General features: G+C 59.0%; 3 protein-coding genes across 21 annotated transcripts; 2 read left to right on the top strand and 1 right to left on the bottom strand.

Annotated features, from left to right (window-relative positions):
• The first annotated feature begins 277 nt into the window (after positions 1 to 277).
• Positions 278 to 9,406, top strand: RRP7A (ribosomal RNA processing 7 homolog A). Of its 3 annotated transcripts, XM_036298760.1 has the most exons (8): positions 393 to 497; positions 1,584 to 1,721; positions 2,116 to 2,258; positions 4,092 to 4,217; positions 6,487 to 6,604; positions 6,911 to 7,008; positions 7,336 to 7,534; positions 7,986 to 9,406. In XM_036298760.1, exons 3-8 carry the CDS (start codon positions 2,166 to 2,168, stop codon positions 8,069 to 8,071), a joined length of 720 nt encoding a protein of 239 aa, XP_036154653.1. In that variant the 5' UTR covers positions 393 to 497; positions 1,584 to 1,721; positions 2,116 to 2,165; the 3' UTR covers positions 8,072 to 9,406. The 3 variants fall into 3 exon arrangements, with proteins under 3 accessions (XP_036154651.1, XP_036154650.1, XP_036154653.1); XM_036298758.1 differs by lacking the exon at positions 1,584 to 1,721 and having other exon boundaries at positions 278 to 497; positions 6,496 to 6,604; XM_036298757.1 differs by lacking the exon at positions 1,584 to 1,721 and having other exon boundaries at positions 285 to 497.
• Positions 8,428 to 23,163, bottom strand: SERHL2 (serine hydrolase like 2). 16 transcript variants are annotated; one of them, XR_004966014.1, is made up of 14 exons: positions 23,057 to 23,163; positions 22,018 to 22,167; positions 21,800 to 21,913; positions 21,500 to 21,541; positions 20,639 to 20,658; positions 20,145 to 20,219; positions 18,790 to 18,906; positions 18,377 to 18,486; positions 17,746 to 17,825; positions 13,494 to 13,620; positions 11,171 to 11,253; positions 10,596 to 10,661; positions 9,773 to 9,869; positions 8,428 to 8,879 (listed from the first exon to the last, which is right to left on the bottom strand). XR_004966014.1 is itself a non-coding variant. In XM_036298746.1 (14 exons), the coding sequence occupies exons 1-14, from the start codon at positions 23,058 to 23,060 to the stop codon at positions 8,760 to 8,762; spliced, it is 1,113 nt and encodes a 370-aa protein (XP_036154639.1). In that variant the 5' UTR covers positions 23,061 to 23,163; the 3' UTR covers positions 8,428 to 8,759. The 16 variants fall into 16 exon arrangements, 12 of the variants coding, with proteins under 12 accessions (XP_036154639.1, XP_036154644.1, XP_036154648.1 ...); XM_036298746.1 differs by having other exon boundaries at positions 13,586 to 13,620; XR_004966015.1 differs by lacking the exon at positions 10,596 to 10,661.
• On the top strand, positions 14,257 to 20,966 carry LOC118650355 (nascent polypeptide-associated complex subunit alpha, muscle-specific form-like). 2 transcript variants are annotated; one of them, XR_004966017.1, is made up of 4 exons: positions 14,257 to 15,247; positions 15,738 to 16,051; positions 17,366 to 17,732; positions 20,369 to 20,966. XR_004966017.1 is itself a non-coding variant. In XM_036298761.1 (3 exons), the coding sequence occupies exons 1-3, from the start codon at positions 14,798 to 14,800 to the stop codon at positions 17,400 to 17,402; spliced, it is 801 nt and encodes a 266-aa protein (XP_036154654.1). In that variant the 5' UTR covers positions 14,301 to 14,797; the 3' UTR covers positions 17,403 to 18,795. The 2 variants fall into 2 exon arrangements, 1 of the variants encoding a protein (XP_036154654.1); XM_036298761.1 differs by lacking the exon at positions 20,369 to 20,966 and having other exon boundaries at positions 14,301 to 15,247; positions 17,366 to 18,795.
• Positions 23,164 to 26,069: the final 2,906 nt, after the last annotated feature.

Raw genomic sequence — 26,069 nt, 5'->3', positions numbered from 1 at the left:
GGCTGGAAACCTAGCAAGAGAACATGGACACAGAACCTGGCTGGAGATCTGAAGCAGAACTTGGCTGGAGATCCAGACCAGAACTTGGCTGGAGATCCTGGCTAGAGATCCTGGCGAGGCTGCTGATCAACTGAACGCTGTCTCCATGTCATCTCTTCTTCGCCGACTCCGTCCACACCTTTGGGGACCCCTGGACCTGCTGGGGCTGGACCCCGGCAAATGATGAGAGAGATCACGCCCCGGTTGAACGACCCGGCCACGCCCTCATTTACTCCCACATTTACGTCCTGACTTTATTCTGCGCAAGGAAGGAAGTGGCCCAAGAAAGGGTGGGAACCCGACGCGGCGCCGTTGTCATGGAAACACGTAGCTCCCAGCTCGCAACTACAACTCCCAGCGGCCCGCGCGGTTTCCGGCCGGCAAGATGGTGGCGCGCAGGAGGAAGCGTGCGGCGCGGGACGCCGAAGAGGGGATTCCGAGCCCCCCTGGCTACTCAGGTGAGGGGCCGCGCGACTGGCGGGAGGCCGCGGGACAGGTGCGGGGCCGGGTACAGCCAGGCTTCGCCCAGAGGCGGCTCGGGGGCGGCGTGGCCCGGCAGGGCGTGAGGCCCACGCGGCTCCCTGCATCGCCTCTCCCGGGACGAGCCCACTTTGGCCAGCACCTCCCTTGGCGAACCCGCCGCTGTCCACACTCTCCCCGGGCCGGGCCCCACACCTGCCCCTCTCGGGGAGCACGTCCACTCCCCGCTGCCTCTGCGATTCCGAGTCCGGCCCCGGCAGCTCTCACCTGGGCGGGTCCGTGCCCAAACCCCTCCCTTTGGGCGGCCACCAGTCTGTTCTCTGCATCTAGAAGTCTGTTTTTCTCTTTGTTTTTAAAATATCTTTATTGATTTTTAGAGCGAGGGGGAGGGAGAGAGAGAAACGTCGATGTGCTGTTTCTCGCACGCTCCCTACGCGGGATCGGCCTGCAGCCCGCCGCCCCCGCACGCGCCCTTGACCGGGAGTCGGACCGCAACCTCCCGGTGCCGGGGAGGAAGCCCCACCAGCTGAGCCCCCCCGGCCGGGGCTAAAGTCAGATGTAAATCAGATTTTGCCTCACACTCCTACCGCACCCCCAAATCTCTCCGGTGGCTACAGTTAGCGCCTAAAGTAAAACCCCGACTTGCTACCATGGGCCCCGTGGCCCCACGTGTTCTGGCGGGTGCAGACCTTCATTAGGTCCAGCTCTCTGTTCCGCTGAGGCAGCAAGCTCTTTACTCTTCAGGGATTTTGCACTTGGTGTGGCCCCTTCTCAGAGTTCCGCCACCCGCGGTGCCCTTCCGCCAGGAGGCCTTCGGGATGGTTACCTAAGGCCTCGCCACCGCCACCCTGTGCTGCCTCCCCGTTTCTTTCGTACCTGGTTCAGCCTCGTTTTATGCTCGCTCCCTGTCTCCCTCCGCCACGCAGCTGCTGAGTGCGGGGCTGCAGCTGCGTCCCCTGTGCTCTGAAGAAGGTGGTGGGAGGAACAGAAGACAGCCCCTACTTTTATGAGGATTAAAATGTATGGGAATATGAGCGATTTCCCAAATAATCCTCCAAATACAGACGTAGGACCATAAGAGAACTTGCGAAGGCACAGAGCAGGCGGGTCTCACCTGGCAGCTAGGACTCCCCGAGGAAGTGACGTGAGAACTTGAAGGACAGGTGGAGAGGAGAGGGCTGCTCTTTCCGCGAAGGGTGCAGGTGTGTGAGGCCCGCGAGTTGGAGGAACAGAGAAGGCAGAGTGGCCTGCCAGCTGGTGGCGGGAGGAGGGGTGAGAAAAGGCCATGGGGCGGGGGTGGGGGTGCTGTCAGCACCAGCTGGGCTCCGGCCAAGGCCACGGGGAGGGTTTCGGTGTTCACCTTAAACTTTCCTCGTTTCACTCCCTCCTGTAATCATTGCCGCCTCTGTTAGCTCGGGGCCCCTCGTGGGCAGATTCTTGGCTCAAATACTGTCATAGACTGAAGAGCACCCTGCACAGGTCTTGCCCAGAGGAAGGGCCCAGGGAGGGGTGGGTGGGTGGACAGACAGATAGGACTAGAAGGGGCAGCCTGACCTGACGTTCACCCCATCCTTTCCTGCCCCGTTTTCCTTCCAGCCGTTCCCATTAAGTTCTCTGAGGAGCAGAAGGCTTCCCATTACCTGTACATGAGAGAGCACAGAGTTCGAGACGGCGCCAAGTCTTCCTGGCCTCAGAAGAGGACGCTCTTTGTCCTCAATGTGCCCCCTTACTGCACAGAGGTGAGCTGGTGCCCGGGAGGCAGCCGCGGGCGCGGGTGGGGCTCTGGGCAGAGCCGTGCTTCCACTGCCCCCACCAGGGCCTGAGCCCTGAGTGAGATGGAGGCGGCTACCTGAGCCCCAAGGGCGGGCATCCAGAGGGCAGCCTCTCTCCTGAGATGTGTTTTTGAATAGTTTTTTACAGATTTCAGAGCAGAAGGGAGAGGGAGAGCGGGAGAGAAACATCAGTGATGAGAGAGAATCATTGGTCGGCTGCCTCCTGCACACCCCACACGGGGAGTCTGCAACCCGGGCATGTGCCCTCACCGGGATGAGCTATGACCTCCTGGTTTATGGGTCGATGCTCAACCACTGAGCCACACCGGCCGGGCTAAAGGTGTGTTTTTAAAAATATTAATGTTGAGGAGCCCAAAGTTTTTTATTACCTAGAATTATTTCAACTGCATGCTGTTTTCCCCTGTCCATAGTAAAAGATAGGAAAACTGTAAGAAAATAAAATTATTTCTAAATCTATCTAGACATGCCTATTTTTTTCTCTAAAAAGTTGGTAAATTTAGTATTATGTAACTTTACAGAAGAGAAACTACTTTTGTTTTTTCAAAAAAGGAATAAATTTCTAAACTATTACAGTTTTAAAAATATATTTTTTAAATTGATTTTAGAGATGAGGGAAGAGGGAGAAATAGAAACATCAATGATGGGAGAGAATCATCTACCGGTTGCCTCATGCACACTCCATGCTGGGAATCGATCCTACAACCCCAGCATGTGCCCTGGGAATGAAACCATGACCTCCTGGTTCATAGGTCAATGCTCAACCACTGAGCCATGCTGGCCGGGCTGAATGCTTACAATTACAGAGAAAAAACCATTAAGAGGAGAGGGTGCCATTTTTAGCCTTTACTGAAGGCCTGGCCAGATGTGTGCAGCCCACAGGAGTTCACAAACAGAAGCATCACCACCTGCACCCAGAGATCCCTCGTCTCTCGCCCCCCCTCCGTTTCCAGCAGCACAGGTTTCACTGTTTTTAATTTTTTTTATATATATATTTTATTCATTTTCCACAGAGAGGAGGGGAGAGGGACAGAGAGTTAGAAACATCGATGAGAGAAAAACATCGATCAGCTGCCTCCTGCACACCCCCCACTGGGGATGTGCCCACAACCAAGGCACATGCCCCTGACCGGAATCGAACCCGGGACCCTTGAGTCCGCAGGCCGATGCTCTATCCGCTGAGCCAAACCGGTCAGGGCAGGTTTCACTGTTTTTAAAAGGCAGAGTCAGGTGGTAAAACTTTCTTGGTTGGCTCATAAAATCAGAATACTTCGAATAACACCAAAAATGTCCCCACCTATTCTTGCAATAATTTTCTTTTTACATTTAAAACGTTTGTTTATAGGTTTATTTAGAACCTAATCCCTCTTTCGGTATCATTACCCAGAGAAATTGATAGGAAAGACTGATCTTTCAGCAAGATGTACTTTCCAATGAGAAATCCCTTCACTTCGGTGAGAAAGCCAGTGCGTTCTGGGCATGTGCTCCCGCAGGATCCTGTCACAAAGCCAGAACTTAGGCCTGAATTCCGTCTCCCCCACTTCCTGAGGCCCTGCCAGTGGAGGGGTGGCCTCTTACCCCCGTTTTTAACGTGTAAATTGACAAGGTTCTGTCCCGGGCCCTGGGAGGAGAGGATTTTAACCCCTGCTGAGGCCGTGGCTTGCCCAGCCCTCCCTGCGTGTCCCCGGTTGGGGCACAGACGTGGGATCCCGGATCTCCAGGGGCGGAGGGAGGCTCCTGGAAGGGCCTGCAGCCCTCACACTGCTCCCTCCGCCTCGGCAGGAGTGCCTGGCCCGCCTCCTCTCCCCCTGTGGCCCCGTCCAGTCAGTGGAATTGCAGGGGAAGCCCGAGCTCACCGAGAGCCCCAAGGAGCCAAAGTCGAAGTTTTTTCACCCCAAGCCTGTTGCGGTAAGCCTCCATTCCTGGGGTCTGCCAGCATGGGGCACAGGGGCTAGGGCAGGGACCCCGTGAGGGGACGGTGATGCTGGGTGGCAGTGGGACTTTCAGGGCCTGCCAGACATGTGGTCCAGGAGGGCTGGCAGGTAAACCCCTCCATTCCTTACCCCAGACTTGCCACTACCTTTAGCTTCCTGTCGCCTCTCTCCAGTGTCCTGAAAGCTCTGGGTCCATCTCTTCCCCACCCCCACCCCGAGGGCCTCCTTGAGCCCCACTGTCATTCCCTGTAGCCTGGAGCTCACGCCTCCTGCTGCAGTGGAATTGGAACTAGTCTGCGCCCTGTGTGTCCATCCATTCCTGGCCAGGGCTCAGCACGCTGTTCCCCGAGTCCCTCCCATAACGGAAGAAAGGCCTGGTGGGAACGGGCACAGTGGGTAACTAGGGGCACAGTGGGTAACTAGGGGCACAGTGGGCAACCAGGGGCACAGTGGGTAACTAGGGGCACAGGTGGGTAACCAGGGGCATAGGTGGGTAACCAGGGGCACAGTGGGTAACCAGGGGCACAGTGGGTAATCAGGGGCTCAAGTGGGTAACCAGGGGCACAGTGGGTAACTAGGGGCTCAGGTGGGTAACCAGGGGCACAGGTGGGTAACCACGGGCTCAGGTGGGTAACCAGGAGCACAGTGGGTAACCAGGGACACGGTAACTAGGGGCACAGTGGGTAACTAGGGGCACAGGTTGGTAACTAGGCAGGGGCACAGTGGGTAACTAGGGGCACAGGTTGGTAACTAGGGGTTCAGATGGGTAACTGGGGACACAGTGAGTAACTAGGTGCTCAGGCGGGTAACTAGGGGCTCAGGCGGGTAACTAGGGGCTCAGGCGGGTAACCAGGGGCTCAGGCGGGTAACCAGGGGCTCAGGCGGGTAACTAGGGGCTCAGGCGGGTCACCAGGGGCTCAGGCGGGTAACCAGGGGCACAGGTTGGTAACCAGGGGCTCAGGCGGGTAACCAAGGGCACAGGCGGGTAACCAGGGGCACAGGCGGGTAACTAGGGGCTCAGGCGGGTAACTAGGGGCTCAGGCGGGTAACCAGGGGCACAGGTTGATAAGTAGGGGCTCAGGCGGGTAACCAGGGGCTCAGGCGGGTAACCAGGGGCACAGTGGGTAACCAGGGGCACAGTGGGTAATCAGGGGCTCAAGTGGGTAACCAGGGGCACAGTGGGTAACTAGGGGCTCAGGTGGGTAACCACGGGCTCAGGTGGGTAACCAGGAGCACAGTGGGTAACCAGGGACACAGTGGGTAACTAGGGGCACAGTGGGTAACTAGGGGCACAGGTTGGTAACTAGGCAGGGGCACAGTGGGTAACTAGGGGCACAGGTTGGTAACTAGGGGTTCAGATGGGTAACTGGGGACACAGTGAGTAACTAGGTGCTCAGGCGGGTAACTAGGGGCTCAGGCGGGTAACCAGGGGCACAGGTTGGTAACCAGGGGCACAGGTTGGTAACCAGGGGCTCAGGCGGGTAACCAGGGGCTCAGGCGGGTAACCAGGGGCTCAGGCAGGTAACCAGGGGCTCAGGCGGGTAACTAGGGGCTCAGGCGGGTAACCAAGGGCACAGGCGGGTAACCAGGGGCTCAGGCGGGTAACTAGGGGCTCAGGCGGGTAACCAGGGGCACAGGCGGGTAACTAGGGGCTCAGGCGGGTAACCAGGGGCACAGGTTGATAACTAGGGGCTCAGGCGGGTAACTAGGGGCTCAGGCGGGTAACCAGGGCACAGGTTGATAACTAGGGGCTCAGGCGGGTAACTAGGGGCTCAGGCGGGTAACTAGGGGCACAGGCAGGTAACTAGGGGCTCAGGCGGGTAACTAGGGCTAGGCGGGTAACTAGGGGCTCAGGCGGGTAACTAGGGGCTCAGGCGGGTAACTAGGGGCACAGGCAGGTAACTAGGGGCTCAGGCGGGTAACTAGGGGCTCAGGCGGGTAACTAGGGGCTCAGGTGTGTAACCAGGGGCACAGGTGGGTAACTAGGGGCTCAGGCGGGTAACTAGGGGCTCAGGCGGGTAACCAGGGGCTCAGGCGGGTAACCAGGGGCTCAGGTGGGTAACTGGCACACACCCATCCTGCCTGTGGATTAGGGACAACCTCCTGGTTATCTTCATGTTCAAGGACAGCCCTGCACATCTCGCTGGTCCAGTGACAGTCAGGCTGCAGGCAGGGGCAGCCCTCGTGCCGGCGTGAGTGGCTGGGGGACGGGAGGCCCGGCGCTGTGACCTCTCTCTCCCCAGGGCTTCCAGGTGGCCTATGTGGTGTTCCAGAAGCCGAAAGGGGTGCCGGCTGCCTTAGCCCTGAAGGGCCCTTTGCTGGTCTCGACAGAGAGTCACCCCGTGAAGAGCGGCGTTCACAGTCAGTGCTGCCGGGTGGGGGGGGTGGGGGGGGGTACCTCCTTCCCGGGCCCTGGGTGAGTGGGCGGGGTCCTTGTGGGGCAGCATCGCCATGTTCACTTGCTCTGAGAGCAGCGTGTGGGAGGCCTGAGCCTGGCACTGGGTGGCATAGGTGGGGCCCAGCTTGCCACCACTAGAACCTCCCTTACCGAACCCTGGCCAGTCTCCATGCTGTGGCCTGTGTGCGATAAAGCCAGCTGGCCCGGCGGGTCCTGGGGTGGCCCGCACGTCACCTGAGGAGGCCTGTGTCCGTCGCTCCCTCCCTCAGAGTGGATCAGTGACTACACAGACTCCGTGCTGGACCCGGAGGCCCTGCGAGTGGAAGTGGACACATTCATGGAGGCGTACGACAGGAAGATGGCCGAGGTAGGGCTTCGCGGGGGGCTGCACATCATTGTCGCTGTGGGGAAGGCGGTGCCACGGGTGTGGGGTGGCTCCTGAGGGGGCGGGGGAGGCAGCTGACCTGGTCACCATGCAGTCTAGACACCCCTTTCCCTGCTGAGTCCCGGTCACCTGAGCTGGTGGCGTCTACTCACTAGGTCTGTAGAGGAGGAGCGGCCCGAGGCTGGAGGAGGCACCTTCACTGCTGGGGGTGGAGCGGGCAGCAGGTGCCCCTGGGTGCCCAGGTTCTTCCCAGCAGGCTCCCGAGGCTGCAGGCGGGTCCCGGGCCATCACAGGGTCATGTACTTGCAGGAGGAAGCGAAGGCCAAGGAGGAGGAAGGGGTCCCGGACGAGGAGGGCTGGGTGAAGGTGACACGCCGTGGCCGGCGGCCCGTGCTGCCCCGGACAGAGGCAGCCAGCCTGCGGGTGCTGGAGAGGGAGAAGCGGAAGCGCGCCCGCAAGGAGCTGCTCAACTTCTACGCCTGGCAGCACCGGGAGACCAAGATGGAGCGTAAGGACGCGCCCCCAGCCCGTCGGCCAGCCCCACTAGTCTTGAGCCCCAGCTGCCTGGGCAAGGCCTGTGGCCAAAGCACAGAGCCCCAGAGGCAGGCGCTGGACCTGGGTTCTGGGCCAGGCAGGGTGTCCTTAGGCCCAGATTTCCCAACAGGCTTTGGGTTTGGGATCCCAGCCCGGCAGCACCTGTGTGCTGGTCCCACTGTTGCTCCCTAGAGGTCGCTGTGGGGTCCTCTGGGATACTTAGGGCTGTAGAGGCACCTGGAATGTAGTTGTGCTGGGGCCAGACTGCAGGAGGCGTGTGTGTGTGTGGCCTCAGGTGCTGGCTGTGGTGCAGAGGCTGCTATGGAGAGGGTGTGTGGCCCGGCAGACTCATGGGGGCAATGGGGCGCAGCTCCCACAGGCACGTTGTCTGATCCTGGCCGTTCCCCTTTCCCCTCACGCCCCAGATCTAGCGCAGCTGCGCAAGAAGTTCGAGGAGGACAAGCAGAGGATTGAGCTGATGCGGGCCCAACGCAAATTCCGTCCCTACTGAGCCGCACGGACAGGGTGGTGGGGATGGCCAGCAAGGACACGAAGGCCTAGATGCTCTCAGACTGCCCCGGCCCGGAAGCTGCCACGTCAAACAGCACCAAGAATCAGCCCACAGGCGGCGGGTAAAGGACAGTGCCACCCTCAGACCTTGTCTTCAGCAGCCCGAGCCCGGAGCTGGTGAGCCTGCCCAGCATGAGGACTTGGTTCTCAGGAGCCACCGGCCCAGGAAGGGGTTCCTGCTGCTCCTGTCTCCTCCCAGTCTGTCTGGATCTCCCGCTAAAAGCTAAGTGTCCGCCATGTTCTCCCCTTAACCCTCAGTGGCCAAGCCCCGCAGCTGTGAAAGCCCCAAAGGCAGTGAGAGAGAAAAGAACAATTTATTCATCCAGGCGGACACAGGAAAGGCGCAAGAGCTGCTGGCTGCAAGCCGGGCGGCCTGTCCAGTCCTCCTGCACTCCCAGCTCACTGCCGGTTTCCAGCCACAACACAGACCCCGAATCCAGACACAATCTCCCCTGCGAACTCACAAATGTTGGAGACAGAAGTCACACCCCACACGTCTGCTCTGCCAGCTCCTGCTGCTCAAGACCAGTGAGGCCTGGCCCCGTCGTGCCTGGCCTGGCTGGGGCCCCGGGAGCTGGGCGTCCGGTGGTGTGTGGTGAGCACAGGTCTCAGTGGCCCCAGGCCCAGGGCTACAGCTGGCCTGGGATCCTGTTCCTGCTCTGTAAGAAGGAGCCAATGATACTGGCCACGTGATCGGGTTGGTTCATGTGGACGTAGTGGTTGCCTGGAATTTCCACAAACTGGAACCGCTGGGGAAGGAGGGGACAGGTGGTGAGTGGTGGCTCCAGGGGCCCCTCTGGTGGGGCTTTCCTGGGGTCTGCTGCCTCCCTGTGGTTGTTCATGGCGTCCCTGGGTGATTCAGGCCTGGCTCTGAGTTCATGAGAAAGGCCTCTGGGAGGGAAGTGTGCCCGCCCTGGGGGCCTGGGCATGCTGAGCGGTGAGCTTGGGGAAGTAGGCTGGGCGGAGCAAGTGGCGGTGCTGCTGCTCTATCCGACCCGCCCGGGAGGGAGCCAACGGACAGGACGGGAGGGCACCGCCGATGGCCACGCAGCCACACGGGCTTCCCGTTTCCGGGGCCAGGTGCTCCCCAGGGACAGTCAAGCACAAGTCCCAGCCCTCCTGCTTGGGGCCCACCCCCACCTGCAGCCAGCACCCAGTGAGGGGACTGGCCATCTGTTCCCATTTGGGACCCTAGGAAACTGGGATGGCCGCTGGCTGAGTCGGGGCTGGCCCCCTGGGTGTGAGGACAATAAAGTCGGGAGAGTCTGCCAATGAACAGTCTACTCTGTGCCAGTTTACGTTGCCCACAGCTGGGAGTGAGGCCTGGTAGCTCCGGGGGCACCTGGTAGACCTGGGGCTGAGCCAGACCAGGAGTCTTTGTGGTTAGAGCACCGGCCTGTGGACTAAAGAGACCCAGGTTCGATTCTGGTCAAGGGCACATGCCCGGGTTACGGGCTTGATCCCCAGTAGGGGGGTGTGCAGGAGGCAGCCAATCAATGATTCTCATCATTGATGCTTCTATCCCTCTCCCTTCCTCTCTGAAATCAATGAAAATATATTTTAAAAAAGAAGAGGTAGCATAGTGGAGCCCCGAAGGGCATGATGCCCCTCCATACCCAGCCACCCTGAGCCCCACACCCACCTCTCCTAGGGCAGATTTCAGCTGGTCAGTCATGAACAGTATGAGCCCCTTGTCAGCATCATATTCTCTCCTCACGTCAAAAAATCCTTCAGTTGCTCTGGAAAGCAAGAAACCAGGGTTCATCTCAGGTCCGCCTCCAGCAGTGCCCTGCATCCTGGCCTGAGCTACCCCCCCTCGTCCACAGCTGGGTTCAGCCACTCGGTACCCACCCACACCTGAAGTCCCAGTTTGCCCTGGTCACAGCCAGTGAATGTAGAGCCAGAGAATGGTTTGAGTCTGTACTTTTTCTTTCCTTTTTAAAAAGTATTTTTATTGGTTTTTATAGAGAGAGAAGCATCAATTGGCTGCCTCTTGCATGCTTGCTACTGCGGACCTAGCCCTAGGCATGTGCTCTGACTGGGAATTGAACTGGCAAACATTGGTACATGGGTTGATGCTCAACCACTGAACTACACTGGCTGGAATTTCTTTTTTTTTTTTTTAAATAGCTTTACTGAGATACTTTCACCCATTTCAAGTGTATAATTCCTTGGTTTTAAATATATTCAGTTGTGCAACCACCAGTAGTCAATTTTAGAGCATTTTCATCTCAAAAAAAAAATCCCAAACCTATGTCCTCTCCCACACACAACTGCAGGCCTAGCTGACGTTCTGTGCAGTCCCTCCCTGGGCTTGCATGGGAGGGGAGCCCCATGGTGGACTCCGCGCTGGCTTCCTCCACGGAGCCGAATGCTTCAGGGTCCGTCCATGCTCTGGCAAGGGTCAGTGCTTCCTTTTTAGGACGGAAACAGTCCGTGGTGGACGGATGTTGGGGTTGCCCCACCTGGTGGTGGTTGTGAGGAATGCTCTGGACCATCCTGCACTGCCCAGCCAGAGGGCCATGTGGTAACTGCTTGAGAGACACAGATTGTTTGCCACTGTGGTCGCACCGCTGGACAGTCCCATCGCTCTGAGGACTGGGGCTCCGGCCATCTGCCAGCCACACTGCGCTCAGGTGAGAGTAGCCACGCTGCGGGTGTGCAGCAGTTTGGATGTGCGTGTCTCGAGTGCATACTCTGTAGACCCTGTGCTCGGCACCAGAGACAGAAGTGTCCCTGGAGGTCACAGATATTGCCTTGGGCATGGACGGCGCAGGGCTGCAGTGCAGGGGGGTGGCATCTCGGCCACAGTAAAGGGTGTTCACTGCTGTGAGACCCTGAGGTGTTGGCCTGGGGGAGAAAGGCAGGCAGGAGCAGCAGCATAGGGTGGGGTGCCCTCCACAGTCGCCTGTTGAAAGGTGTGCTGCCCAACCAGCCGCCAAGGGCTTCCCAAGCGAGTGGCACTGGGAGGGCTGGGGCCTCACGCCTGGGTGGCCTGCAGATCCCTGGTGCTCACGGTGGCTGCTGGGCTTAGACTTACTTGATGAGCAGCGTGTGGGCCTGCAGCTTCTTGATGGCGTGTGCACACAGCTCCTTGCTGATGAAATCGAAGGTGTGCTCTGGCTGCAGAGGCAAGAACCACAGTGAATCATTTCTCATCCTCACCTGAGGATCTGTTTTCTTTTTTAAAATATATTTTTATTGATTTCCGAGAGGAAGGGAGAGAGAGAAACATCAATGATGAAAGGATCATTGATCAGCTGCCTCCCTCACGCCCCCAACTGGGGACTGTGAGCCAGCAACCCAGGCATGCGCCCTGATGGGGAATCAAACTGACCTATTTCAATTGCTGGCCGGGCTCAACCATTGATCCACACTGGCGGGCATTTTTAAAAAAATATTTATTGCCCTAGCTAGCCGGTTTGGCTCAGTGGGCAGAGCGTCGGCCTGGGGACAAGGGTCCCTGGTTTGATTCTGGTCAAGGGCACAAGCCCGGGTTGCTGGCTTGATCTCCAGTGTAGGGTATGCAGGAGGCAGCCAATAAATGATTCTCATCATTGATGTTTCTGTCTCTCTCTCCCTCTCCCTTCTCTGAAATCAATAAAAAAAAATTTAAAAAAATATATTTTATTTATTTGAGAGAGAAACATCAGTGTGTGAGAGAAACATCAATGGGTTGCCTCCCATACACACCCCAACCAGGGATCAATTCTGTGACCTGGGTATGTGCCCTGACCAGGAATCTAACTAGTGACCCCTCAGTGCATGGGACAACGCTCCAACCAACTGACCCACACTGGCCAGGAACCGGGCACTGCTGTGGGTGAGACCTGTCTCTTGGCCCTGGGGAGCCTGGTGGGGCACCTCACCCACCTACCCCAGGATGGAGCCCGGGCCCAACCACACCCCCTTCCCAATGGGCCTCTCACTGCCACGGGCCGGAGGCCCTTTCCCCCTAAATCTTTCTGGGCTTGCAGCTGCCCATCCAGACGGTGTTTCCCAGACTCTTACAGCCAGGCGAGGCCGTGTGACTGAAAGCAGAGGGGTCCGGGCGACTTCTGGGCCTAGATTTCAGGTCTCAGGTGTGGCCCCTTCCCACTCCCTTTCCTGGTCCACAGGCTGCCCTGCCAGCCTGGCCCTGGGCTCTGCCAGTGCAGCCACCTGCCTGCTCGGACAGGTGCCATGAGACAGTGCAGGGTGATGCCCACAGCCCTGCTGGCCTCCGACAGCCCTGACCACCGTCTGACCATTCTGATGGCTAGGCCTGTGCCGCCGGGGACTGTGGTGCTGGAAGGGGAGCTGGGCCACACTGGCATGGGCTGCCGTGTAAACCGCACACTGGACTTTGAAGACTTGATAAGAAAAAAGTCAACGATCTTAATGTTCTATATTGATTACATGCTCAAGAGACAACATCTTGGATGCCCTGAGTTAAAAGTATTGAACATGACTTCACCTGTTTCTCTTTACTCTTTTTTTAAAATATATTTTATTGATTTTTTACAGAGAGGAAGGGAGAAAGATAGTCAGAAACATCGATCAGCTGCCTCCTGCACATCTCCTACTGGGGATGTGCCCGCAACCCAGGTACATGCGCTTGACCGGAATCGAACCTGGGACCTTTTCAGTCCGCAGGCCGATGCTCTATTCACTGAGCCAAACCGGTTTCGGCTCTCTCTACTCTTTTAATATGGCTACTGGGGAGGTGAACTTAAGGAGGCTCACATACTTGTCGCGCTGGGTGCTCTAGTCTGAGCCCTCTGAGGGCACCGGGTCTCCTGTGTCCGAGCTCAGCGGGCAGCTGACGGGATCAGGGTGTACTCGGTGGGTTAATTCACAAAGGCTCCCGGAAGGACCGACTAAGCTACTGTGTGCATGGGGGTGAAGACACGATTCCTATGAACACATGCTGGCCACAGCCCACAGGCTCTGCCTGCTCTGCCTGGACCCCTCCCAGCCATTTCCTACTCTTCAGACTAAGATAACCTTGGGTGCTTTCCCGCAGGCAGGTTCCTGTGCCCCCCACGGATGAACGGAGTAGCCGTGCAGTGGCTGTTCTCCGGCCATAAAGGAATGCATTCTGACACAAGATACAGCACGGGTGAACCTGGAGGACGTTCTCTAAGCGAAATAAGCCGGACACACAAGGCCACACCCGGCATGATTCCACTTACATGAGGTCCCTGGAGCTGTCAGATTCAGAGAACAGAACGTGGTCGCCAGGGGCCGGGGGGTGGGGGTGATGGGGCGGGGAGTCCATGGTTATGGGTAAGGAGTTTATACTGGGGAGGTGTGACATGTTGGGGTGGTGATGGTTGCATGGCATCATGAATATGTTTTATGCCACTGAACTGTGTACTTACAAATGGATGAAAAGGATAAATACTCTGCTATGTACATTTCTCCACAAGAGAGGCCGACAGGCACGTGAAGGGAGGAGGGCGGTGGCACTCACCCAGGCGATCCTCCGGTCTCTGTTCAGCACCAGGCCTGGGAGGGAAGCACAGACGGTGTGGGTGAGGGCGAGGCCTCGCCTCAGCTGCCCTGGGAGCCTGGCCCTTCAGCCTGGACCTGCAGGCACCATCCCTGACATGCCCTGGGGGTTCAGCTGGGGCAGAGCTTGTCCGCCACCACCTGGCCATAAGCCATGTGGCCACCCCGGTGCCTCCCCGGCCACCCCAGAGGGCAGCGCAGAAGGATGGACGTAGGAACGGCCCCTCCTGGCCTCAGAGTCTCTGAGAACCTTAAATGACCCTGCGGGTCTTCAAACACCATAAGGTACCCAACACTGAGGCATCACATCGCCACTCGTCAGAGAAATCGAGCAAAAAGAAAGGTTGGAGGGTCGAAAGGTTGGTGAGTGCTCCCGGCTCCAGGCCGAGCCTGGGTTCGCGGCCGCAATAGCGATGGTGGACAGCTCGGCCTCACCAGGGAGGGCAGTTGCCATGCTAAACCCACACCTGGCAATGTCCCCTCAAGAAGTGGCTGCCGCCGAAACCGGTTTGGATCAGTGGATAGAGCGTCGGTCTGCGGACTGAAGGGTCCCAGGTTCGATTCCGGTCAAGGGCGTGTACCTGGGTTGCGGGCATATCCCCAGTAGGAGATGTGCAGGAGGCAGCTGATCGATGTTTCTCGCTCATCGATGTTTCTAGCTCTCTGTCTCTCTCCTTTCCTCTCTGTAAAAAATCAATAAAATATATTAAAAAAAAAAAAGAAGTGGCTGCCGGGAGGGCCGGGTAGCTCAGCTGGGTAGAGGGTGTCAGGTTTCGCCAAGGCTGCGGGTTCGATCCCGGTCAGGGCACAAACAAGGATCAACCAATGAATGCATAAATGGAACAACAAATCAATGTTTGTTTCTCTTCCCCTCTCTCTAAAATTAATCTAAAAAAAAACGAAAAAATCAATCAATTCATCAATGCATCTGTCCATTAATACCCACTGCGTTGTAGAACTTCCTTTGGTTTGGAAAAGCCACAAAACTGTTAACTCTCAGTGACAAAGTGCTAGGAGCATCTTTTGTCGTGATATTTGGTCTCTGAGCCCAGGTCCTGACACAGCCAGGACCCCTTGCCATTTCCTGACAGGATGGGAGGGGTCCCCTGGAAGATGGAGCCGGGCCCCGGGGAGTGGGGGGGCTGGGATCAAGTCCATCAGCCAGGCCTGTGTGATGAGGCCTCCAAGCAGTCCTTGGAGCACAGGAGCTGACCTGAGAGGCAGGCCGGGAGCAGCGGTGCGGGGAGGAGGCAGCCTGCGAGCCCACCCTGCCCTGCGCCTGCTCCGTGCAGCTGCCGCCTGGCTGGGCCTGAGCGGTGTCCTGTACAATGACCCGGGGGTGAGCAGATGTTTTCCTGAGCTCTGTGAGCCACTCGAGGAAATGACTGAACCCGAGGGTGTGGGGACGCCAGTACAGCCAGTGGGTCAGAGCACAGGTGACAGCCTAGTGTGGGCATCTGCAAGCGAAGGGGCCCTGAGCCCTGCGGGTCCTGCTGCAGCCCTGGGCGGGGACAGGAGGCAGCGTGGCCGCTGGGAGCGGGGAGGACCAGGGGCCGAGGAGGTTGCCACCCCAGCCAGCAGGCCCCAGCGGAGGCTTTCGGACTCAGGAGGCCCAAGTTCAAAGGTAAGAGAATAAACCTCAGGAAGCCTTTCCACGCTCCCTCCCTCTTCCATGCGGGGCCAAGGTCACAGACTCCAGCCAGCAGTGCCAGTCCTGGCCGTGGGCCGTGCCAGCAGCTGCTGCTCATGGGAAACAGAATGTTGCCAGGCCTTCCCATTTTTCAACAGAAACTGGGAATTCTGTTTTATATATGAACAACCTGTTCAAAATCCCCTCCAGGCCAAATGTTGGGGTTTAAACTACACAAGTGAAACCAATCCTGCCCGCTACCCCAGGGCCACGCAGCCTGTGGGGAGGGCTCGGTCCCCGCGGTGGCAGGTGGCAGGGGCTGGGCACTGCAGTCATTAGGGAACCAGAGCTGGGTTCTCCCCTCAGGCCAATCCCTCCAGCTGTTCCCAGAAGCCTAGGCCCATCAGAGGCAGCACGCAAATAAGAAGGCAGCCAGGGACCCGCCCCTCTCCACTCTGCTCACAGCCCCCTGATTCTCCCACAGGCCTTGGCCGGCACCGTTCTTCCCCCAGGCCACCTCCCTCCTGGATTCCCTGTGACCACGCCCTCACCTGCACCACTTTGCTCTGCTCAAAAGTCACCTCCTCCAGGAGGCCAACCCAGCCCCTTCTACCTGAATGTCACACTGCAAGCTCCGCCCACCTCCTGCGCCCTGTTCTGCATCCTGCTAGCTCCGGCCTCCCCCAAGGGAGCGTGCACACAGCCAAGGGCCACCAGGAGCTCGGACAGAGGCATCGCAGAGTCTGTCACAGCCCTGCCTGCACCTGACCTTGGGTTTCTGGCCTCCAGAACGGAGAGGTAAGCCCCGGGTTGTGGGATTTATAACGGCAGCCCTAGGAAGCGAACACAGAGTTCAGAGGGGTCAGGTCCAGTGATGGAGGTGTCCCAGTCCCCTGCCCTGCACCAGGACGGATGGGGGCTGTCAGGGTCTCTGGGGGGAGGGGGTGCGGGAGGGCAGCTCCCCCAATGTCACCGCCCTGTTCCCATGGCGTCTGGGAACCCGCCTGGTCTTCCTTTAGGTTAACCCAGGGCCCAAAGGGCCATGACCACTGCAGAGGGGCTGGTCCCCACACACTGATCCAGGCAACTGCCACTCCGCCGCCTCCTCTCCCACCCCCTAGTCATCGGGTTCAGTGTCTGTGCTCATCTCTGCACGTGACCCTGGCCTGGCCTAATCAGCTTCCGTGCCTCCCGATTAGCCCACTTCTGCTCCAGGGGCCGCCTGGGTGCGCATCTGTGTGGGCACGTGGGGAGCCTGGCCCAGGCGCTCTGCCCTCTGTCCATGAGGATCTGCAGGGAGGGGCAGGCAGAGGCTCAAATGATAACTGACAATCCCCCACAACAGGTCAGACTGGCGGCCGAGGTAAAACAGTGCCGGGTCCTGTCCAGTCCCTTTGACCTCTGGCTTCTGCAATTTCTGGAAAACAATACAAGAGAGCAGGCCTCTGGTTTCTCTTGAGCAACTGGAAATTCTGACCAGACTAGGCCCGAGTTCCTACCATAAGAAGGACAGGCTGGGCCAGTTCCACAGTCCCCACCACTCCCTACCGCTCACTCCCAGCAGCCGGTTAACTCTGCAACTTGCCCAGCGCCCACAGGCTTTGGGTTCTGATCCCGCCTCCTGGGTACTTTATAAACTGGAGTCACAGTCAGCCGGGCTGGGGGCGGGCACAGAGCTCTCTCCATAAAGGTGTCCTGCCGGGCTGACCAGCAACCCCTGAAGGACGGATGAACAGGTGACAGCTTCGCTGTCGAGAGAGGGCTAAGGGACCACCTGGCTGATAGCAGCCAGGCAGCCTCGATTGCCTGCCTCACTAGCCTTTTATTGTAGCAGCAGCTGGAGATAAAGTTTATCTTTTAGACACAATCAGTGGGGTAAGTAATCTTGGGAGGACACAGGTGTTTACACTATCCTCTAGGCAAGGGCATCCGGGGATTAAGCGTAAGGATTCCAGTAAACACCCGGGGTCTGCACGAGCACAGACTTGTTTGGAAAGGTCAAGGGATAATTAGGGGCGCTCCCCTAAGTCTCCCCTAAGTCAGAATACCCATAAACAGGGCAGGCGGCCTTCCGCACACTCCCCCTCTCAGACTGTCCTTACAACTTTCCAGCCGAGTCTCCTGTGGTCCCCAACAGTTTCCTGAGTGAATGTAACGGGAAGCGAAGCAGACAACACGGGCCGGCACTCCATCAGTTCCACTTCTCCCGTTCAAAGCCACTCGGCCTCTCAGGACACCCTCAAAGCCCAGCCTCGGACACGGCCCCCACCGCAAGGACCCGCACAGCGAGCGGCCTCCGGGGTGTGCAGCACCGTCTGACGGCACAAGTCACTTGGCCTTGCCGAGCCTCAGCTCCAAACGGGCTGAGCAGAGGGCAGTGGAGGATTAAATGAGATGCGACTTGCAAAGCACATAGGATCACGCCTGGCCCAAGACAAGCTTGGTTATTATGGCTCCTCACCAAGAACCCTGCCGGGAGGTGAGCGCCTTACCTGCGGGCACCTGGGTGGCTCCCCGCTGCAGCAGCAGCTCCCCGCACTCCTCGCCGACGTGGCTGTTATTCTTCAGGAGCCTGGGGAGACGGAGGGCGCTGGGTGCCGTGGGTCAGGAGGGGCCAGTGGGCAGGGAAAGGGAGGCCACCCCGCCAGGGCGCAGGCGGGGGGAGGGGCTGTCACATCCGTGGGGGCGGGGTGTTTCCACGGAGCCCTGCCCACCAGGCACGGACAGGTGCTGGAGGCCCAGGTGTGACAGCCAGCGTGCTCACCCCGACCTGCGGTTCCCCACAGCCAGGGGGTCGGGACAGGCCTCAGAGGAAGTGCCACCTGGCTGAGGCCCAGAGGAGGGCGGTGAGCCAGGGCCCGGGACAGGCCTGGGGAGGGGCCCAGAGGGAGCAAAGGTGCTGACGGAGAGAGTGTGCCAGGGGAGAGCAGGGGGCGTCGCTGCACAGGGGAGAGTGAGGCAGATGCAGCTGCAATGGTGCCAGGGAGCCAGAGGCCAAGGCGGGCACAGAGAGAAGCAGGCTTGGTGTGGACTTGCCACCGAAGCTCCTTCCTCCGGCCCGTGACTGGCTCCTCCCACGTCCTCCCACCGCCTCCCCCAGCCCGCCTCGCCCACGGCACCCACCTCTGCAGCATCTCCTGGGGGCGGAGCGCGCGGGGCTCCCCGGCGGCCTGCTCCACCAGCAGCGTGTGCTCTATCGCCTTCCGCTTGTAGGTCAGCAGGTTCTCCAGCTCCTAAACACCCGCGGTTCTCTGGGCAGCGCCCCCGCAGACAGGGCCCGCCCCTCCCCCGCCCAGGCTCTGCCCTCAGCAGCCCCGGCCATGCCTTGTGACCCGGGCGGGTTAACTGGGACGGGCCTGCTAGTTAACCCTTGACCCAGAGCAGGCCGCCTGCTGGCCCGGCCCAGCCGGTGGTGGGGACGGCGGAGGCTCAGCTTGGATGACAGCTGGAGGGGCAGCTTGGACGATGGAGGGGAACATGGCCGGCAAAGTCAGGGACCACCTGGTGGTTGGAACGATGCTTCAACCAGAATTCACCTGGCTAACTCTCGCTGTCACTCCGAATGGTGGCGTGCAGACTGGCGGGGTGCCGCTCAGGGGTTTCCAGCTTGCCCCGGGTGTACCCCTTTCCATCCTACTCACCCTGGGAAGAGGCTGGGGGGGGCGGGGGGGCGGTGCTCGCAACACTCTGCTGAGAGCACAGGGAGGACCAAGCAGTCACCAGCCCCGGGCACTGCGTTTGTCGGCTCAGCGGGCGACGCAGATGAAAAGGCAGAGGGGCAGCCACCATCTCATCGGACCCACGGGCGATGCACCGAGCTCACTGCGCACTTGCCAGGCCGGGATGGGCACGTGGCGGCAAAAAGGACACCGTGGCCCTCGCCCTTACGGAGCTTATGGTCACTCAGCAGACAAGAAAGCAGCTGCCGAAGGAGCTGTGCCACAGCCGGGAGCCGAGGCCGCGGAGCAGAGCGACAGCGTCAGAGCTGCAGGCCGCCTCCCGGCTCCGCGTCCCGACCATGCGTGCCCCCGCCCGCGGTGCACGACCAACCTCCTCATTTTTTGTTTGTTTTTGTTAATCCTCACCTGAGGATATTTATCCATTGATTTTTATTTATTTGTTAATACTTTTTAAAAATCCTCACCTGAGGAGATTTTATATATATATCTATTTCTTTTGTGAGGATATTTTTCCATCTATTTTTTAGAGAGAATGGAAGGGAGGGAAGGGAGGGAGGGAAGGAGAGAGAGAGAGAGAGAGAGAGAGAGAGAGAGAGAGAGAGAAACATCGATGTGAGAGAGACACATCGATTGGTTGCCTTCGCACATGCCCCGACCAAGGCCGGGGAGGAGCCTGCAACTGAGGTGCATGCCCTTGACCGGAATCGAACGGGGCCCTTCAGTCTGCAGGCCAACACTCTATCCACTGAGCCACACCAGCCAGGGCTGACCTCCTCATTTTGAATCGGTGAGAAAACTGAGGCCCAGAGAGGTGAAGTGACCGCCAAGGGTCACACAGCAGGCATACGGCAGAGCCAGGGCCCAGATGCAGGGACAGCACCGGCGGCTGTCACTGGTGGCGGTGGGGGAGGGTCAGCACCTCCCCCCCAGCCCTCACCCAGGGCTGCTGCTGGCATTTGCAGATCCCTCCCCACCCCAAGCAGTATATCAGCATAGCTCTGTCCTGTGTGTGTGTGTGTGTGTGTAAGAGAGAGAGAGAGAGAGAGGGGGAGGGAGGGAGGGAGGGAGGGAGGGAGGGAGGGAGGGAGGGAGGCGGACTCCTCTTGTCTACCCTCTGCCACTCCCCCCACCTCCCTGCTACCCACCAGAGGAGACAGTGCCCAGGGCCCCACGTGGGACCTGGGTCTCCTCAGGGACAGCCCCATTCTTACATTAGAGTCCAGCGCAAAAGGGGATGAGTCCAGCAAGATAAGCTTATCCACCATCTCGGGGAACATACAGGAAAACTGGGTGCGACACAAAAAGGGGAGAATGAAGAGGAGAGGCGCTTGAAGGGAAAGGGACTCAAACTTTTCCCTGGTGTTTCCTGAAACACCTCTCAGGCTGGGGCAAGGGTGCTGACCGAGAGGCCGGAACAAGACCCTCTATCCCTTAGGGCATCTTCCTCTCCCCTGCCCACCCCGTCCGCACCCAGCACCCAGCTCCGAAGCCCGGGGGTGCCTGCGTTCGGGGCTCTGTCTGCCACAGCGATTACTGCTGGGAGCTACCAAGCCGCTGGCACAGCTAATGAAACGCTGACCCGAAACTCCTGGCCCCAAGAGACGCTTCCTGTGCCAGGTAACTTCCTCCTGCTCTCCCACGCCACCCCCACCTGGAGGAGCACCCACGGCGGCCAGAGGTGATCACTGCAAAGCCTTCTACTCACCATTCCACCCACAGTGCCACCTACGAGACAAAACAGCAGTGGCTGAAGCTCCCCAGCCATCAAAACCTACCAGACTTCCTCCCAGCTCCCCTCTCACCAGTGATGGGGCTCCTGCCAAACTTGGGGCTCCCTCCCTGGGGCCAGATGGCCCCTTCATCAGACCTGACCACTCAGGGGGCCATATTTCCCTCATCAAATTGGGAGACAACTGCCTGGCCGGTGTGGCTCAGTGGTTGGGTGTTGACCTATGAACCAAGAGGTCAATTCCTGGTCAGGGCACATGCCTGGTTTGTGGGCTCGATCCCCAGTGTGGGGTGTCCAGGAGGCAGCCGATCAATGATTCTCTCTCATTATTGACATTTCTATCTCTCCCTCTTCCTTTCTGAAATCAATAAAAATATATTTTTTTAAAAATTGGGAGACAGCCCTAACCCGTTTGGCTCAGTGGATAGAGCGTCGGCCTGTGGACTGAAGGGTACCGGGTTCGATTCCGGTCAAGGGCATGTACCTTGGTTGCGGGCACATCCCTAGTAGGGGGTGTGCAGGAGGCAGCTGATTGATGTTTCTCTCTCATCGATGTTTCAACTCTCTATCCCTCTCCCTTCCTCTCTGTAAAAAATCAATGAACTATATAAAAAAAAAAATTGGGAGACAACTACCTACTGGGCCATAGGTGCCTCAAGGGAGTTACCTGAGCCCAGAAGCCTCAGTGTCTAAAGGTCAATGTCGAATGAACCCCTTCATTTCCCTTGAAGTTCCCAGAAGTGCAGGGGAAAGGGACCTAAGTACCAACGCCCCCCTTACAGCCCCCCCCCCCTCCCGCCGGAGCCCCGCCGGCCCAGGCCGAGCGCGTGTACTCACCAAAACTGTGGCCCATGATGGAGAAGCGATCCCACTTCAAGGCTGAAAGCACAGAGCCAGGGCTGGGGTCCAGCCTTCCCCACCTCTGTCCCAGCATCTGGGGCCCCCCCCTCAGGGGCGGACCCCGCAGGAGGGAGTTGGCCCTCCTCCCGGCCTCCTCCAGCTTCCCAGTCACCCAGGGATTCGGGGCAGAGCTGGGGCCTGATGCAGGTCACCCCCAGGCCAGCCTTGCTTCCTGGCTACCACACTCACTCCCACCGTGAGAGGGGGTGCCCCGCTCCCCAACGCTCTGCCTCTTACCTGCCGAGACTCTCCGGATCTCACCCACGAAGTTCTGATAGTAATAGGGAAGGCCTGGGCTGTAGTGGGACGAGAGCCCGTGGCCCCCGAAATCCATGGCCACGTAGTAAAAGTCTGAGGCGGAGGGAAAGAGGGAGGAGAGGTGTCGGACTGGCCTCTCCCCTCTCACTCCCCAGCAGCCCTGCCCCTCGCCCTGGCCTTCCTCCCGCCCAGCCCACCTCTTGGGAGGAGAGGGATGAGTCTGTCGAAGGAGTTGGCATTGTCCAGCCAGCCGTGCAGGCAGAGAATGGGGGAGCCCTTCTGGGAGCCCCAGGCTTTGGCGGCGATGTGGCCCCAGGGCACAGCCAACTTCAGCTCCGAGAACAGACCTGAAAGCCATCAGCTCAGTCCTGGAGCCGCACTCCGGAGCCTTGGTCCGGGCCCAGCCCCTCACCCCGCTGTGCAGGGCATCAGCGACACCCAGGATTCCCGTGCTGCCCCCACGGTGCCAGGGAGAGACCCGGGGGAGGGGGAGAGAAACTGGGTCCACTGCGTGAGGAAAACCTTGGAAGGGCTTCACCACAGAACTTTCCAGAATAGTCTGGGGCTTGGCTAGCTCTGGGCTCTGCCACTTGCTGGCCGCGCAACCGTGGGCAAAGTTATGAAAACCCAGCCTCGGTTCCTTTTCTGTAAACTGGAGTAAACAGTAATAATAATAATAATAATAATAGCCAACATTTTCCGAGTCTTTGCTGAGGGTGAGATGCAGTGGCCCATCTCCCACATCTTCACAGTAAGTTATGCATCCATCCGTTCAGCCACACAAGTATTAAGGCTGGTTCTTAATGTTAAGAACCCCGCTCCGCAGACCGGGAAACTGAGGCATGGGGTGCAGTACAGGCCCGAGGTCACAGGGAGGGCGAGCCGGAGCCGGACTCAGCCCCGGACCCGCTCTGACCCCGCCCCACGCTGCCGCCGGCGGTCGGGGCTGCCTGCTCCGCCGCCCGGAGCGGCCGCTCTACCCTGCTGCCCTCCCCACGGGGTTGGGCACCTGCACCCCTAAACTCCCGGGAGCTTAACTTCCTACCTGGGACTCCCGTGTCCCACCCACCACCCTGCCGGCCCGGCTCGGAGACGCGACGTGAGGGAGGGCGGCGTGGCCGGCGAACCCTCCCGTCCTGCCCCCCGCGGGCCCTGGGAGTGGGCGGGCGGGTGGCAGCGCGCGGGTGGCCTCCCCCTCCCGCTCGGGTCCAAGGGTCCCTGGACAGGGGTCTTCACCCATAGCGCCCGTGATCGCGCGGCGGCCGTCGCTGTCCGCCTGGAGGTCGCTCCCAAGAGCACGGACGCCTTTTCAGGCCCTACTGGCTCCTCCCCGCCCCGCCCCGCCTCCGGGTCCCGCCCCGCCTCCGGGTCCCGCCCCGCCTCCAGGTCCCGCCCCGCCTCCAGGTCCCGCCCCGCCTCCAGGTCCCGCCCCGCCTCCAGGTCCCGCCCCGCCTCCAGGTCCCGCCCCGCACCGACCCCACCCCCAGCCAGCCCCGCCCCCGCCCCGGCCCCGCCTCCAGTCCTGGCCCCGCATAGGCCCCGCCTCCCCGCCCCGCCCCGGACAAGCCCCGCCTCCTGGCCCCGCCCCACTCCGCGGCCGGAGGACCCTCCTGGGGCGCAGCCGCAGCTCGCTGGCCTGTCGGGTGCAGCGCCTGCCCTCGGGCGCCGCGTGCGGTAGGAAAGTGCGCTCGTCGCGGGGAGGCTGTGAGCCGGGCGGCTGGAGAGCTCGGGATTGTGGCCCAACGGCCTCCAGAACTCCGGGCTCCGTCCAGGCCGTGTCGCGGGAGCGGAGAAGGCTGTGCTTGGCACGTGGGTGATGGGACCCGTTCCCTGGGCTGTGCCCATGGCCGCCGGCCCCGCGGGGACCTGGAGCTGCAGCTGGGGAAGCAGCCGCAGGGATCTGGGCAACCCCTGGGCCCTCATCGGCCTGCACTGAGGGCTGAGTGTGGGGTGACTTTTGTTTAACGTCCACCGGGCCTGCACCGCGTTCCCGCCGCGGCCTGGGCCCAGCAGTCAGCGCCTGGCAAGAACCAGCCTTAGTGTTGGTGTACGGCTGAACGGCTGAGGCATCCCAGTAAAATGAGGGCATGGAGGACTCCCCCACCCGCCACGGGGAAGGATGATAGACAATGAGGTTGGGCCTGAGAAGGATCTAGAGCAGTGGTCCCCAACCTCTTTTGGCCACGCCCCACCTAAGCATCTCTAAGTCCTGATGCACCCCCCTTCCTGTGACATGGAATTCTTATTATTCAGAAAATGACTCCTATGCACGTGGTCGGAGCCTGAAAGGCCATTCACTTGATCTAAATAAGCTTCCATAGAACATGGCATCCATGAAAGAGAAAAATAAAAGAACGAAAGGACAGTTGACATACTGAGGAAGAAATCACTAAGAAATTGTTAAAAATAATAATATGGAGTGATATGAAAAAATAGCAAATAAAATTTCAAAACATAATAGAGTAGCGGCCGCCAACCTTTCGGACCTCACGGACCACCAGTGGTCTGCGGACCACCTGTTGGCGACCGCTGTAATAGAGAACTGAAATGCATAAATACGTCACAATATATTTATACACTGTTTATGAGGCTCCTAAGAACCATAGGAAATGCACAAAATTCGCTGTCAGTAACTTATTCTCGAATTACCCCCCTTAAAAATCAAATTGCCCCCCTGTGGGGCTTGTGCCCCACATTGGGAACCACTGACCTAGAACCCCAAGTCATGAAGGAGATGTTTGGGGTACTAAATGCTGTAATGAAGGCCCTAAAGTGCACCCTTTGTGTCTCTGACAGTGGCAAGTCTAGGACAAATAAGGAAAAGTACTCCCTGTTCAGTCACCAGTTTGCTAATTGGAAGGCCTGGGAGTGAATCCATGTGGCCCCTCAGGGGGTCCCAGTCCAGCAGAGCCCCTAACTGGTGAACCAGAATCCAGCAGGCTGAGGGCTGGGGAGAGAGCTATGAATTCTCCCTGCGGCTGGGGCAGGGCCAGATCCTGAACACAGGACAAGGGGCTGGGAGGTTGTGCCAGGGGAGCCAGAATGTGGGGAAGGGGCTGCGTGTGGGGCTAAGGAGTTTGGACTTTATTTTGAGGGGGTGGTCTAGGGAGGCTTGGCAAGTCCATTTCTATGAGGGGTTCATGCACAATGGTGTCCATTAGTTCCAGTATTGTTTTGGGTATCACAGGCCCTGGGGTGACAGAGCAATGGGGTGACTACAGTGAAAAGGCTCTCTCTTCTGCTGCCCTGGGGACTCACTGCCACACCTTCATGGATCACATGTATACCTGGCAGCAGGCTCCAGCCTGACCTCTGGGTGGGGGCCTCTGGGCCCGGCCAGGAGGCAGGCCAAGGGGGGCCAGGTAGCACTTTTTTTTTTTTTTTTTTTTTAGCAGAGCACAGTAAATTTATTAAAGCGATAGTATGCACTTAAGAAGTGAGAGCAGCCCTAGCTGGTTTAACTCAGTGGATAGAGTGTCAGCCTGCGGACTGAAAGGCCCTGGGTTCAATTTTGGTCAGGGGCATATGCCCTGGTTGCAGCTCGATTCCCAGTAGGGGGCGTGCAGGAGGCAGCCGATCAATGATTCTCTCTCATCATTGATGTTTCTACTTCTCTCTCTCTCTCCCTCTCTGAAATCAATAAAAAAATATATTTTAAAAAAAAGAAGTGAGACCTTGGAGAATGAGATGTGCCTATGCAGTGTACATGGAAGATTTTTAAAAAAATGTTTTTATTGATTTCAGAGAGGGAGGGAGAGAAATAGAAACATCAATGATGAGAGAGAATCATTGATTGGTCACCTCCTGCACGCCCCCTACTGGGGATCAAGCCTGCAACCCCGGCACGTGCCCTTAATTGGAATCGAACTCGGGACCCTTCAGTCCACAGGCCATCGCTCCTATCCACTGAGCCAAACCGGCTAGGGCTTCTTTGTCTGGTTTTAATTGGGTTGTTAGTGTTTTGCGGTCGGGCTTGCGTTTAGGAGAGGAACTTGGAAAGAAGGCGCTGTGGTACGACCATCATCGCCCCTGCAGCCCAAGTGGTAGGAAAACATCGGATGTGCAGAGGGCAGGATGGACGAAACAGGCTGCCCTCACCGAGCATAGTGGGTGCCCCGTGCGCCCCCCAGAATCCTGCCAGGACTGAGGCGCCATTCCTGCAGCTGCCGGCGAGTGTCGCTGTGGCGGCTCTCAGCTGGGCTCTTGCCTGAGACTTGCCCATTCACTGAGGGCAGCCCACGCCATTAGC

This window comes from Myotis myotis, unplaced genomic scaffold (genome assembly GCF_014108235.1).
Source record: "Myotis myotis isolate mMyoMyo1 unplaced genomic scaffold, mMyoMyo1.p scaffold_m19_p_3, whole genome shotgun sequence".
Lineage (NCBI taxonomy): Eukaryota > Metazoa > Chordata > Mammalia > Chiroptera > Vespertilionidae > Myotis > Myotis myotis.
The sequence above is the reverse complement of the archived record's forward strand: the minus strand, read 5'-3'. Positions and strand labels throughout refer to the sequence as shown.

Coding starts and splice junctions, on each gene's coding strand:
- LOC118650355 (XM_036298761.1), top strand. CDS start 14,798: ATGAGGCCTCCAAGCAGTCCTTGGAGCACAGGAGCTGACCTGAGAGGC. Junction 15,248..15,737: donor CAGGAGGCCCAAGTTCAAAG/GTAAGAGAATAA, acceptor ATTCTCCCACAG/GCCTTGGCCGGCACCGTTCT. Junction 16,052..17,365: donor CTGGCCTCCAGAACGGAGAG/GTAAGCCCCGGG, acceptor ACAACTTTCCAG/CCGAGTCTCCTGTGGTCCCC.
- RRP7A (XM_036298757.1), top strand. CDS start 425: ATGGTGGCGCGCAGGAGGAAGCGTGCGGCGCGGGACGCCGAAGAGGGG. Junction 7,009..7,335: donor ACGACAGGAAGATGGCCGAG/GTAGGGCTTCGC, acceptor ATGTACTTGCAG/GAGGAAGCGAAGGCCAAGGA. Junction 7,535..7,985: donor CCGGGAGACCAAGATGGAGC/GTAAGGACGCGC, acceptor CTCACGCCCCAG/ATCTAGCGCAGCTGCGCAAG.
- SERHL2 (XM_036298744.1), bottom strand. Junction 20,220..20,638: donor GTGGCACTGTGGGTGGAATG/GTGAGTAGAAGG, acceptor TGTCGCACCCAG/TTTTCCTGTATGTTCCCCGA. Junction 10,837..11,170: donor GCCCACACGCTGCTCATCAA/GTAAGTCTAAGC, acceptor TGCCGAGCACAG/GGTCTACAGAGTATGCACTC.